The sequence below is a fragment of the Athene noctua genome, chromosome 20 (assembly GCF_965140245.1).
Source record: "Athene noctua chromosome 20, bAthNoc1.hap1.1, whole genome shotgun sequence".
NCBI lineage: Eukaryota > Metazoa > Chordata > Aves > Strigiformes > Strigidae > Athene > Athene noctua.
The window spans coordinates 3410998-3423391 of record NC_134056.1 but is presented as its reverse complement, the minus strand read 5'-3'; the positions used below and the strand labels follow the sequence as shown (position 1 = coordinate 3423391).

At 42.5% G+C, this 12394-nt stretch overlaps 1 protein-coding gene across 6 annotated transcripts in view; it reads left to right on the top strand.

Moving 5' to 3' along the window:
- SEC16A (SEC16 homolog A, endoplasmic reticulum export factor) overlaps positions 1-12394 on the top strand; it is a 31345-nt gene continuing 18951 nt past the window's right edge. For 4 of the 6 annotated variants that reach the window (XM_074923341.1, XM_074923339.1, XM_074923340.1 and 1 more), the window contains exons 1-4: positions 1-73; positions 4193-8074; positions 8841-8986; positions 12010-12095. In XM_074923341.1, the coding sequence (XP_074779442.1) occupies positions 4265-8074; positions 8841-8986; positions 12010-12095 (4042 nt within the window). In that variant the 5' untranslated portion in view covers positions 1-73; positions 4193-4264. Of the gene's footprint in view, positions 74-4134; positions 8075-8840; positions 8987-12009; positions 12096-12394 lie in introns of those variants that run through there. The other 2 variants (XM_074923342.1, XM_074923338.1) reach the window with 2 other exon arrangements.

Here is a 12394-nt window from a genome sequence, read left to right as displayed (position 1 = left end):
GGCCGGTGCTGCGGCCGTGAGGGGGGGCGGCGCCCGCTGCTGAGGGGCCTCCGCCGGCGGGGGGGGCTGCCAGGTACCGCGGGGCGGGGCTGGGCGCTGCCGCAGCGCCAGGGGCGGCTGAGGGAAGGGCCGCGGCGGGCCGGGAGGGCTGGAGATCCCGGGTGGGCTGCGTGAGGAGCGCAGGGCCTGAGGTGCGGGCCCCGGGGCTGGCGGCGGCCGGTGCCTCCTCGGTGCAGCTGGGGCTGCCCGCTGCGCCTCAGGGCGGCGGTGCTCGGGGCCGCGGGTCGCTGGCGGTCCCGGGTCTCGGCCTCTGGTCCCGGTTGGGGCGGGTTGTGATGCGGCGAGGAAGGGCGAAGCGGTGAGGCACCGCCGCAGTCAGCGGGGCTGTGCTGCCGCGGCGGCTTTCCTGCGGGATTTGGGTTGTTCGGGGTCGCCTCGAGTGCCACGGTGGGACAGCGCTCACGCTGCAGGCGTTACGAATAATAATTAATGGGGTAGGGGGAGAAAAAGAGATCCTGCCGTCAGAAGTATCGCCTGACGTTATTTACCATCTGTTTCCTTTGACAAGACGTAATACTTCTCGCAACTCAGGGTTGTTTTTTCGACTTGTCAAGTGTCATAGGTCTGTGCTTTACTGGAGTAGTAACTGGTGCTGACTCAGTAGTACAGTTGCCTGAAAGTCTTTAGGACTTGCTGTTGTGATGGACTGGTAGTCAAGTCTCCCTTACAAAAGAAATGGGAATGTTTTTTGCTCCTGCTGGCTGTGCATCGTATTAAGCTTCGTTGTTTTGATTCCCAAAGAGCTCTTTTTGTCGAGTAATATTTGTAACTGTGGCTGCCGTTGGTGAGAAAGCTGGTAGGAAGCTATCAGCAGTATTAAAGATGTAGAATATATTCAGTCTGAGTGTCATCCACATGTGTGCAGATGTGCAGCTGCCTGCATGGAAGAAAAAAACCCTGTAAAAACAGTGTCCCAGATACTGATTTCAAAGATACAAATCTAATTTTCCAGCTATTTTTGTCTTTGGGATTGCAGCAGGTTTTTTAATTCACTTTGTTCTCGTTGGTAGGAATCCGTGTACATGAACATGTTATTATGTGCACATGTGTGCAAACACATGTGTGTATATATGTAGGCAGGCACACATATGAGAATTAATATTAGTACTCTGTAACCTGCTTCGTGGGCATACTCACTCTTGTATAAGAGTAATTTATTTAGCTTATATCCCTTGGAGATAGGATTAAACTAATTCCCTCCATATAAATTATTCCTCCGTGCGGATAAATTTTCACAGAGGAGTTTAAAACTAATTGTGGCTATAGAGCTTGTCAGGTGAAACTTATTGATGGCCTTGTGTAGACGGTAGTTTTAGTCTGGGTTTTTTTTTTTTTTTTTTTCCTCTTTGGGAACGTTTTCTTGGCGTGTTTGGAAACACCTTCTGCTGCTGTTCTTTCTGGTGACTAATGTTTAGCAGGCTACTCTGCATTATGTATTATAAACCTGCCGAAAGTTAAGAATTTTCAAATTAAATAAAGCGGAGATGGATTGCTTTTAACTTATGTTATTTCTCATTTATAAATTTATTAAAATCTGCATTTCTGTTAATACTGGATTGGAGCAGGGAGGGTCAGTATCACTGAGTTGATATCTTCTGTTTAAATTACCTGACACGGGCATGTTCATTTTATTTGGACTTAATTCTTCAAATCTTGTATGCTGTGTGCAGTCTGTTAATATTAACTTTCCTCCTGTAAGGAATCTGATATCCTCGTATTGAACTTCTGTAACGCAACAGTAGAGATCTTGTTATAGGAATGGCAAGCCAGCACTTTAAAGTAGAACTCTACACTTACTTCAGTTAGCTAATTACTATTACTGGTTGTTACAGAAATGTGGTAAAGTATTAGGATTTTTTTTTTTTCTTTGTGTACATCTGATAAGACACTGTAAGGAATGGAGTCCACATTGGAAATTTGGAAGTGAGTAGTTAAGTTGTAGGAACAGTTGGGGTTTGTGCCTAACTGTATTTTAGAAACAACTCTTCTGTTAAGAACAGAACTGTTAGGCAGACACCAAGATTTTGTTCAGTTAAGTTAGTGCTTTCCAGGAGGTGACTGTCTTGGCAGATGTTTTATTTAGCTTTCTCTCCTCCCCACTTCCCAGTGTGTCGCACAAAAACACTAGTTTATTTAGAGGGGAAGGAGGAGTTTTTGCAGTTAATACAGTTAAAGAATGTGATGAAAAATAAATGGGGCCATCCAGAACAGCCTGGATTTTCTTAAGCACGTGGAAACAGGTGGGTGTCTGGGCAGGGTTTCCTGGTAACATGGTTGGCAGTAAGCATGGCCAGCTAGAAACCCTTCACCTCGGTATCATAATAGGAGAAAAGCACTGAAATCTTTTTGTATGTATTCTTGATAGGAATTCAACAGGCAGCTGTGTTTTTAAAAAATGTTGAAGACAAATGGAAGTAATGCATGAAACTAATGAAGCTTTTTCTACTTAATGCTTTTCTGTTGAAGACAGTTTCTGGTCTTCTTCCCCATTTTATTTTTAACAAATTTACAAGGTCTTAACTTAAGATATGGCTATGAAATATATGGATATGGGGGAGAAATTGGGAGACACTGACTGAGGCTCTCTGAGTGAGGGACCTGGATTATATGTAAGACGGCTGGATTCTGCAGTGATGAGTAGGAGAGATTTTTCCCTGGGGTAAATTGTACTCATGTCCAGTAAAATCTGTATAGATCATGCTGTGGTACTGGTCAGTATGCTTTTTACTGGAATTTTTTAGTTATAAATCTTTATGAAATACATGTAGTTACACAGTGTTCACTCAGTATGTATTTTTGTTAAATAGAAACCAGGAGTATTTCACATTTGAACTTCTCTATAGCTATTAAAATTTTGGCTTGATTACAAACATCTGACTTTTCTGGCTTCCCGTTTTATTACTCTTACTGACTAGATGCTGAATCTTAAAAAAAACAACTACCAAAACCAACTAAAAATTGCACAGCTTTTGTCTGTCTTCTATAAACAGAAGTGCAGCTGGTATGAAACAATTGCTGTGGGTACTTCACTCTACACGATATAAACCATATTTGTTGTGTGCTGTTAGAGAACAAGACTGTCACGTTGCTAAAGCTTCGCTGAGCAGAACTGAACAAGTACTGAAGAACTCTAGATTTGTCAACTTCCCTCCTCCCCAGATTGTTAAGGGGTAATAAAATTGAAAAATACGTGTTCCTAATTAATTTACTGAGCTTACTATGTCCCAGATTCCTAACTGGTATTGTTTGGAGTTCTTGCTGACAGAGTTGGAATACTTCTGTGCCTGTCCTTTCCACCCTGAAATATAGCTATAACTCTGATACTATGCCAAAGTCCCACTAGTGTTAAAGCAAGAACATTGATTAATTAGTAGTTGGGGGGGGGGGGAGTTGATTGTCTTTTATATTCTTAAATACAGTTTTACTATTATGCAGCATTCATCTAGAAGAGAGAAGATTTGTGATGAAAACACGGTCACCTTTCTCAAAATAAGTAACTTTACTGTCCTACACAATGTTTTCTTTGTTAAAACAAAAATGGACTGTGTTCTGTTGAAGAGAGTAACATCTGATGAATTCTTTCTTGAGATGTTCACTTCTCGTCTTACCTGTGAAAAGATCCATTCACACTGAGCAACAGAGCTGAAGATCGTCTCTGACAGAATTAGAGTTAGGTTATAATTTCTCAACTCTTTATAATTAAATTGAGCTTGCCATAGCGCTTGCAGGTTCTGTTGTAGGCTGACTGCTGCTGTGTCTTGTCTATGATGTATACTTCTGCTTAAAACAAATCCGGGGAAACGTAACAGTATGTCACCATTGGTGCTTTAATAGTCTGAGATTTTATTGTACAGGACTGAACTGTGTTTAATTACACTTACTCAGAGCTATTCGTTAATGTCGTTGTTAAATAGTGTGCATTGTTACCCTACACCATTAAACTTCATTAATACTGGACTTGGATTTAGAAATACAAAGTCCTGTGTAAATTTCTTAACGCATTCTGGAGAAGAGAGAGATATTTTCCACTTCCAAGTTCTTTGAGTAATTTTGTTTCTAAAATAAAAATTGCTGAAGTGCTGCATGTATTGTGAGCAAGGAGACTGACTTGTCATCTGTTTTACCTTAACAGGGCGGAAGAAGGAATCTGTCTACGGCATCCACTGCTAGTTTGTCACCTGGCATCTGACCCTTCCAGGCCACCATGCAGCAGCCTCCACAGACTGTTCCAGCAGGAGCGGCAGCTCCACCTCCTGCAGGCCTTGCTCGGAACATGTACTGGAGAAACAGCTCCCTCAGCAAACGAGCAAGTGCAACAGCTGCCCCAGTGCAGCCTGTGACAGACCCTTTTGCATTTGGCAGGCAAACTCCCCAGGGTTCCTCTTTAGATAATCCATCCAAGGGCAATGCTTTGGTTATGCAAAGCTCTTCCCCAGCAGTGTTTCCGCAACCAGCCGTTGTGCATACTTTACAGTCACGTGCAGGGGACAATCCTCATGGACTGCATACGTCTTTATCGGCTCCTGTAGCTCAACCAGGAATAAATACCAGTACGTTTTCTAATGTTTCGATTCCTTCACCGTCCCCAGGATATGTTATAAATAGTACTGCAGAAGTGCATCCACATGCAGATCTTGGACTCCATGGGCCTGCAGTACCATTGCATTATAATACAGGAGCAGCAGTTGAAAATTCTTTCGGCATGCATCCTGGAATGGTGTCTGCATCCAACAAACCTGGAGGTAGACAAGATGTTAGTAGAGATCCAAATGATGTTCCTCCAGGACTCAATGCAACTACGCTCTTCCCTCCACCTCCTCAGCAGCCCGTGTCTCAGTGGAGGCCTGTTCAAGGTAACATGCAGTCTTCAGTTCGAAATTTTGTGCCCTATCCTGAGCCGTCTTCTCAGACTGACGTTCATAACATTTCTCAATCTTCTGTTGGCACTTCTCATCCTCCTCCACAGACAAATTTACAGCAAAGTCCTGTACACCAAGGTATTCCACAAAATATCATGCAAGCGCCTTTGTCTGTTGGTTGTGATAAGAATGGGAAAAACAGCTCTGCAAATAGCAGTCATCACATGAACAACGTCCAGCCTGGAAATGTGTTTAGGCAGAACACAGAAATGACTAATGCTTGGTTAAGTCAACCATACCAGGAACAGTTCTACCCACAGCCACCATTGCAGGACTCCAGTTTTGTCATTCCCACAGCTCAGGAAAATAACCCCCAAAACCTGTCTCCAGATGTGTCTGAAACATCAAATAGACCTATTCCTACAGATCAAGATTCTGGAACTCTCTCCATGTTTTTCAGAGGAGATGAAGCAGAAAATGAAGAAATCCTTTCATCTGAAAAAAATTACATAGTCGAGAAAGCGGAGTTTGATGCTTGTCAAGCAAATTCAACATCCTTGTATCACCAGCCAGCGCATCCTCAGCGGGTTGCAACTAATGTTCTCTCTCAGGCACAGATGGGTTCAGCCAATGAGATGGTACAAAAAGGAATGGATGTCCAATACTTTCCTAAAATTGTAAGTCATCAAGAGACACAGGCCGCTAAGCACTCGATGTTTGTTTGTGACGACAAGGCACGTCTAGGTGACGCATCTGGGAATGGTGGGTCACAGTATGAAAATGTTGAGAACCTGGAGTGCATTCAGAATCAAGAAGTCCTGCCAAGTGAACCACAGAACATGAGTGCTTCGTCCCCTACTGCTGGTCCTGATCTGTACAGATACGCATCCTTTCCAGGTCAGATGCTTCCAAAGAACGCTGTTGTCAGCCATGCTGAAGGAGGACCAAATTTGGAGGCACCTGATTCGTTACCTCACCCAGTCCGACCAGATAGTGTATCTTCAAACTATAGCAACATTAGCCATAGGAGTGCTTCTAGCTCAGCAAGACCTCAAGAGCAAGTCGGTACGTTTATTCAACAGGAAAGTGGGAAGCCTGATGAGGAATCTTCTGCTAGCTTCTTTAAACAGATTGACTCCTCTCCTCTGGGAGGCGATTCAAGCGAGCTAAACCTGGGCAAGAACTACCATGGTAATCTGTCCCAGCCTCCAACTCCAAGTCCTCCTAAGCCTACAGGAGTATTTCAGACAAGCGCAAATAGTTCTTTTGAACCTGTGAGGTCCCATGGTGTTGGTATAAAACCTGCAGAGATTGACCAAGCAAAGATGGTGGTTGAATTGAGAGAGAACCACTCAAACCAAAAGAATATCAAGAAGAATACAGCCATGCCAGCTGCGTCCCCTGGTAATCTTGAACAGCCACCAGATAACCTGGAGACTATTTTCATGCCTCAGGTACACCCACTGCCTCTTGCAGTCCCTGGCGAAGCTGGAAATATGTTGCTCTCTGGACCTGTGATAGAGAACATACAATCAGTATCTGAAAGAAGGTCCTCCACAAGAGCTCAGGGAGCAGTTAAGAAGTGTGATAGCCCAGCAACAACTTTGTGGGCTCATAATGAGTTACCTAATTTTGGGGGAAATGTTCTTCTAGCTCCTGCTGCTCCTGCAGTGTACGTCCCTGCCAAACAAACTGTAGAAGTCATTCAGCCACCAGAAGAAGGCCTGTCTAATCAGCAGCCCAGTAAACCAGGGACTATTGCTGTGCAGCTTTCCCAAGATGGAAATATATCTTCTGAAAATCTTGAGAATCCTCCCAAAATGGGAGAAGAGGAGGCACTTCAGTCTCAGGCAAGTTCTGGTTATGCAAGTTTGTTGTCTTCTCCACCCACAGAATCTTTGCAAAATCAGCCTATCCTGATTGCTCAGCCTAATCAAAACTATAACTTGGCTCAGCCAATTAATTTTTCTATTTCTCTATCTAATCAGCTAAGCAGCAATGAAAACAATCAGCCAATGAAGGACTCTGGGGTTGGGGACAAGCCTGCAATGGGTCCTCAGACTTCACATGCTGGTGGGATCATTTCTGGGGAAAACGTGCCATTACCTGTGATGCAAGTTGGATCTCTGTTAGTTAATGCACTTCCAAATACTAATCTGTTAAAGCATAATTTATTACAGAGCCCTGTTAATTCCTCTGATAGTGCTTCTAATCAGCCTGCAAACTTGCTTATGAAAACTCCGCTTAATTTGGCTACAGAAGGGCAAAAGAATGTTAATATGGAAGGTTTTGTTCCTGAATTTGCTAGCAAGCCAGGGTCTAACTCATCTGTTTCTCCTGGGACGAATCTCCCCAGTGGAAGTGGAAGTGCAAGTGCACTAGTCCTCCCTGTTAATTCTCTAGTACAGGCTAATGATTCTGCAAGTCATTCAAATAGCAAAGAAGAAGCTGCTGGAGCGCTCGACTTCACAGTCTCACGGACATTGGAGAAAAGCGGTGCAAGTAATTCTGTACAGGTGCATAATCAGTCACTTTCTGGTGGTCCTGTATATCCTCAACAGTCAGCTGGTAGTACTGGTCAGGTGGGTCCGGAGATGCATGACAAACAACATTTCTATCAACAGGTGACAAAAGATGTACAGCGTCAGGCTGTGTCAGACAGAGCTGCACAGGGAGCATTGCCATCTCAACCACAAATGCAGGCAGCTCAAATGCAGCAGCCACCATCTTCTGGGCAGTCCTCAGTTCCTTCAAACTACCAGATTGCCACAGGGACTAAAGCCATGCAGGCATCACAGCAGTGTGAGAACCAGGTGCTGAGTAACCATCCTCTGCCTGTGGGTCCCCAGGAGGCAGGTTCAGCACAGCTGACAGCAAGGTATGATCAGATGAGTCCTGAGAAGCAACCAGCATCTGGACAGCCATCGGGTGCTCCTGCTTCCACAGCTCCTGCTACCACCACCAGTCAGTCAGTCATGCCAAATGCACAGCAAGATCTGCAGCGTCCATCCCTGCCTCAGACTCCTCAGGATGCCTTTGGTCCTCCCCAGAACCCTTACTACTACTACAGACATCCTTACGATGCTTACCAGCCTCCATATCCACCGCCTTACCCTCCTGCAGACCCCAGAACAGCAGCTCATCTTTATTACATGGTAAATTGTTATTTTTCCCTTCCTCCCCCCCTTGGTATGTGTTAGTAATTTTCATTGTCGAGTTATGAGCGTAAGCAGTTGTCATGATCAACATTGTGTAGCATTTGTGTTAAGTATTTAATTCTAGGGACAATCCAGATAGCAGTAACAAAACTTGCATGACGTTATAAGATTATAAAAACTTAAATATATAATAAAAATATATAATAAATATATAATATAAATTAGATAATTATATAAATATAATTTTACATTCTATTTTATATATTATATAAATATATATTTATGTATAATGTAATAAAATCTAAATAATCATATAATAAAAATATATAATAAAAACTTGCATTACATTATAAGATTATAAAAACTTAAAGTAGCTGATAATACCAACTCCAGTTGGCACAGATGTCAGCTGATAGCAGTTTATTTGGTTCTTTGGAAAAAGCTGGCAGTTATAACAGTCTTACCTGCCCAGGTGTTCACATTTGGTTCCCATCTGCTCCCTGAATTATTGACAGTTTAGCAGAGTGGCCAGCATAGTGGTTGAACTTCCTGTAGTCCAGATATAATGTTTTTTTCTTAAGTTTAGGATATTAATAGACTTGAATATAACTTGCCACAACCAATATGGAAAGCTCTGTGTGTTCTATTGGTCTGCATCTCTTCACGTATCACGGTTGTGGTGTGTATGGTGATTTGGTTGGTTTTAAAGGTTTATTCTTGGAGGTGGGAAGCCTCTTACCTTATGTGTCACTCTCTTTTCTAGGAGGATAACTACGGACAGTATGACCCACGGTACAGACACTACGATAGCACCAGCACTGCTTACATGGAGCCTGGGAACTATCGGTATTCTGAGCCTGAACGTCCCAGTTCCAGAGCTAGTCACTGCTCTGACAGGCCACCTTCTAGGTATGCCATTCCAAAATTGAGTAAAGATCCTGGTATACCCTGAAGCAGTCAGTGTCACGATGCCTATTGAAGTTTTATAGCATAAGCCACAGTGAGAAAGCTCAAAAACTCATTGTGTGCTGCCATAGGAACGGACAGTATCAAATGCCACATCTGAAAAGGATACAATTCCGCAGTCTTTTCTGTTGCTGAAGGCTTATTACTCCTTTCATTCAGTTCTCTGGGTGGTTGTTGGCATTTCTGCCAGGCAGGAAGTCACTGCGATGGACTCGGCGCTGAGGTTCGCTTTTTCACATGCTGTGAAAGAGCAGTGTTGGCCTCGGGTCCCTTAATCAATACTAGTTTAGTTTCTGGCTAGTGCTTAAGCAAGTGGCCCCTAGTTCTGGTAATAAATGGCATTTCTACACGTTGCTCTGGGATGTGCCTTGCAAGCACAGCAGTACGTGTAGCCTACTGATATATGGTGCTTCAGGTGTTCAGAAGAGAAAATCGAGTGAAAACATCCTGGCACTGTGTCAGGTTGATTTCTCTGATGATTACTTGAACTGTGTGGATAAGTTTTCTCACAGAACTCCCAAACTGTGGTCCACATAGCAAAGGTGCTGTGTGGGCATGTTTCACTCACTGATTTCACTCCAGGTTTTGATGCAGGTAGCACATGAGTTAGGAAGATTTAAAAGCCTTGGTCTGTCTGATTATCTGAAATAAAAAAATTGAGAGAGGGCAGCAATGGGGTGAGATGCTATCTACAAATATTAAAGAAAAAGCAGAAGTGAAATCTAGCATTTCTCAGGAAGCAGCAAATTACCTTCCAGAGATTACTGCTTTCTGATGATTATTGCATAATAGATTTCTGTGAGCTTCAAATTAATGACAAAATATTACTGTTGCATTAACTTGGTGGGTAGGTTTGCAGGTTTCCAAGAGAGAACCACAGTCATCTGTCTGGAAGTGATGAAACCCTCTGTAATATTTGTCCGTTGATGTTGGTAATTCACTCATGGAGCAAATTAAAACCATAACATTTTGCCTAGCACCACCAGAAGATTGTAGGAGGTGTATCCTGGCTTTGAGGAGTAAAAAAAATGGCTGTAGCTACATGTGATAGATTCACCTAAGATGATGATAAAAGTTAAGTGCACTGTGAGATCTTGTAATGAGATAATAACCTCTAGTAGCACTTCCTGGTGTGTACTCTTCTTAGGTACTGTTTTTATAAGAGGTTGAAATTCCTACAGGTGGCATTAGGCAGATCAAAGCCTGCTAGGGGTAGCCTGTCAGTGCTGATGTGTGACGTGACAGTGCAGTCGGATGTGGACTGTGGTATGGTACTGCAGGGCAGCAGAGCCTGAGTGGCAAAGTCAGTGTCATAGTGTGTCTGAAACTTGCCCTTAATGTACCAGTGTTATTGATGCAGCCTTGTAATCTCTCTTTGGGGAATGGAATAACACCTTTCTGATGGAGACTAAGAATATTGGTTGGGTGGCTAAACCTGATCTGATAAGATCAAAGCTCCTCCTCTGCAGAGGTAGGTGCTGTGTTGGCAAACTTGAGGAGCATTACTTGACTCGCTTGGCCACTTCGGAGTTTGCACTATCAGTTTTGTGATCAGTTGTAGAGGAGCATGAAAGCTCCCATCATTCCACATTGGCATTAAATATCTTTACCTCCCGTGCGTGTATGTATACATAATGTGTGTTTGTGCACATATACACATGTGTATGTACACGTGTAGATATAAAAATACATGTATATGCACATGTATCGACACATTTGTAGACATGCTACATTCTTCATCTAAGATTCATCTTCTGGCTTTTTTCAGAAATTGTGGGATGGTGTCCTAAAAATGGCATGTAATAAAGGCTCATAATTTTCAAGTAATGGCCACATCTTTCTTTTTCTATCAAAAATATTGTAATTTATCTTTTGTATATGCACTGACTTACTTTGATGTGTTGGTTTTAGTCAGATTCTTGTGCTTGCTCTGTTCATTTGGGCAATCAGAATTCTAACACGGGCTCTGTAAATTAGTGTTTTCTTCTATTCAGTCCTCTCTGTTTGCTCAAATGAAAACCAAACCTTTCCTACAGGCTACTGTCCATCCAAGCCTACTGAGAAAGGTAATAGCCTAGAAGATGTCTGGAATTAGTTGTGTAGTGATGTGGTGTGTTACAGTGGCGTTTCAATGCTAGCTCGTTTATTCACTGAAGTATTAACTGTTTGGATGTGCCAACACTGGAAACGTTGCTGCATCTACTGAAAAGCTGAGATTGAGAAACAGAGAGAGCGCAGAATGCGCATAGAGCGCTGGGGTTGCGGGCGTGCTGTCCCTCCAGTGCTAGCAATTGTAACACTTGCCAGCCACAGGTTGGCATCAGCTCCAGGTCGTACAAGGTGATAACAGCATCGAGCTCTTTGGCCAGGTACCCAGAGAAAGGTGTAGTGCCTTTTGGTTTTGTTTCTTTTCTGACTGTATTTTAACACTGGTGACAGATGCCACAATGACAGCCCCAGGGGCTGAAACCCTCTGTTCAGAATTATCTGAGAGTGCTAGTTCATGTCCTGACCCGTTTTCGTGACTCTTCTCCAGACCATAGTCCTCTCTTCATCACCAAAAGATGTATAACAAGACACTGTTAAAGTTGAGGGAGCAATTACTTAATTGCTTGTTAAGTAACTGAATTATCTGTTGAGACAGTTCAAAGGATGCTAATTAGAGCAGTAGTTTTTGTGATTAATTGTCTGTAAGTAATTAAATTTATCACCAAAGCAGTTCATAAAAATCACTACATTATTGTATAGTAAGGGCTGGCAGCTTTTTATGTCACGCAACAATTTAGTGATGTATTGGTTTGTAAAGTCTTAATTTTATGATTCCTTGATTTCCTGTAAATGAGTTATTTTAAATATGAAACTCTTACCTAATCAGCTCTGGCGTATACTTCTTCATATCTCCTTCTGACTTTAGGAGAGATCAGAGGAGGACTAATAACTTTTTATATCTCTGTGCTTTCCTTCAGGCAGGGGTATACTGAAGATTATTATACAAAAAGTGGATGGAGTGATTATTATCCAGGCTATTACCCGAACTCATATGATTATGGAGGTAAGGTGTCAAATGAACTCTGATTTTTTTCTATAGAAAAATGCACATTTAAACAGAAGTTTATGGGGAAGAGGAACTTTAAGATCAGAGAATTATTATATTTTTCCATATTAATAGAACTGATATCCTTTCTACAACAAGCAAGAATAAAGTTATACTTGCTAAAAATGGATCTTTGGGCCTACTTCAGTTATTAATACCGTGCCATCCTTCCTGTATGGTTTTTTTAATTCAGTAGAAGTAGTAAATAGAAAATAATTTTTTTTTCCTCCCTACCAGTCTTTAATTTGCCTTTCCAT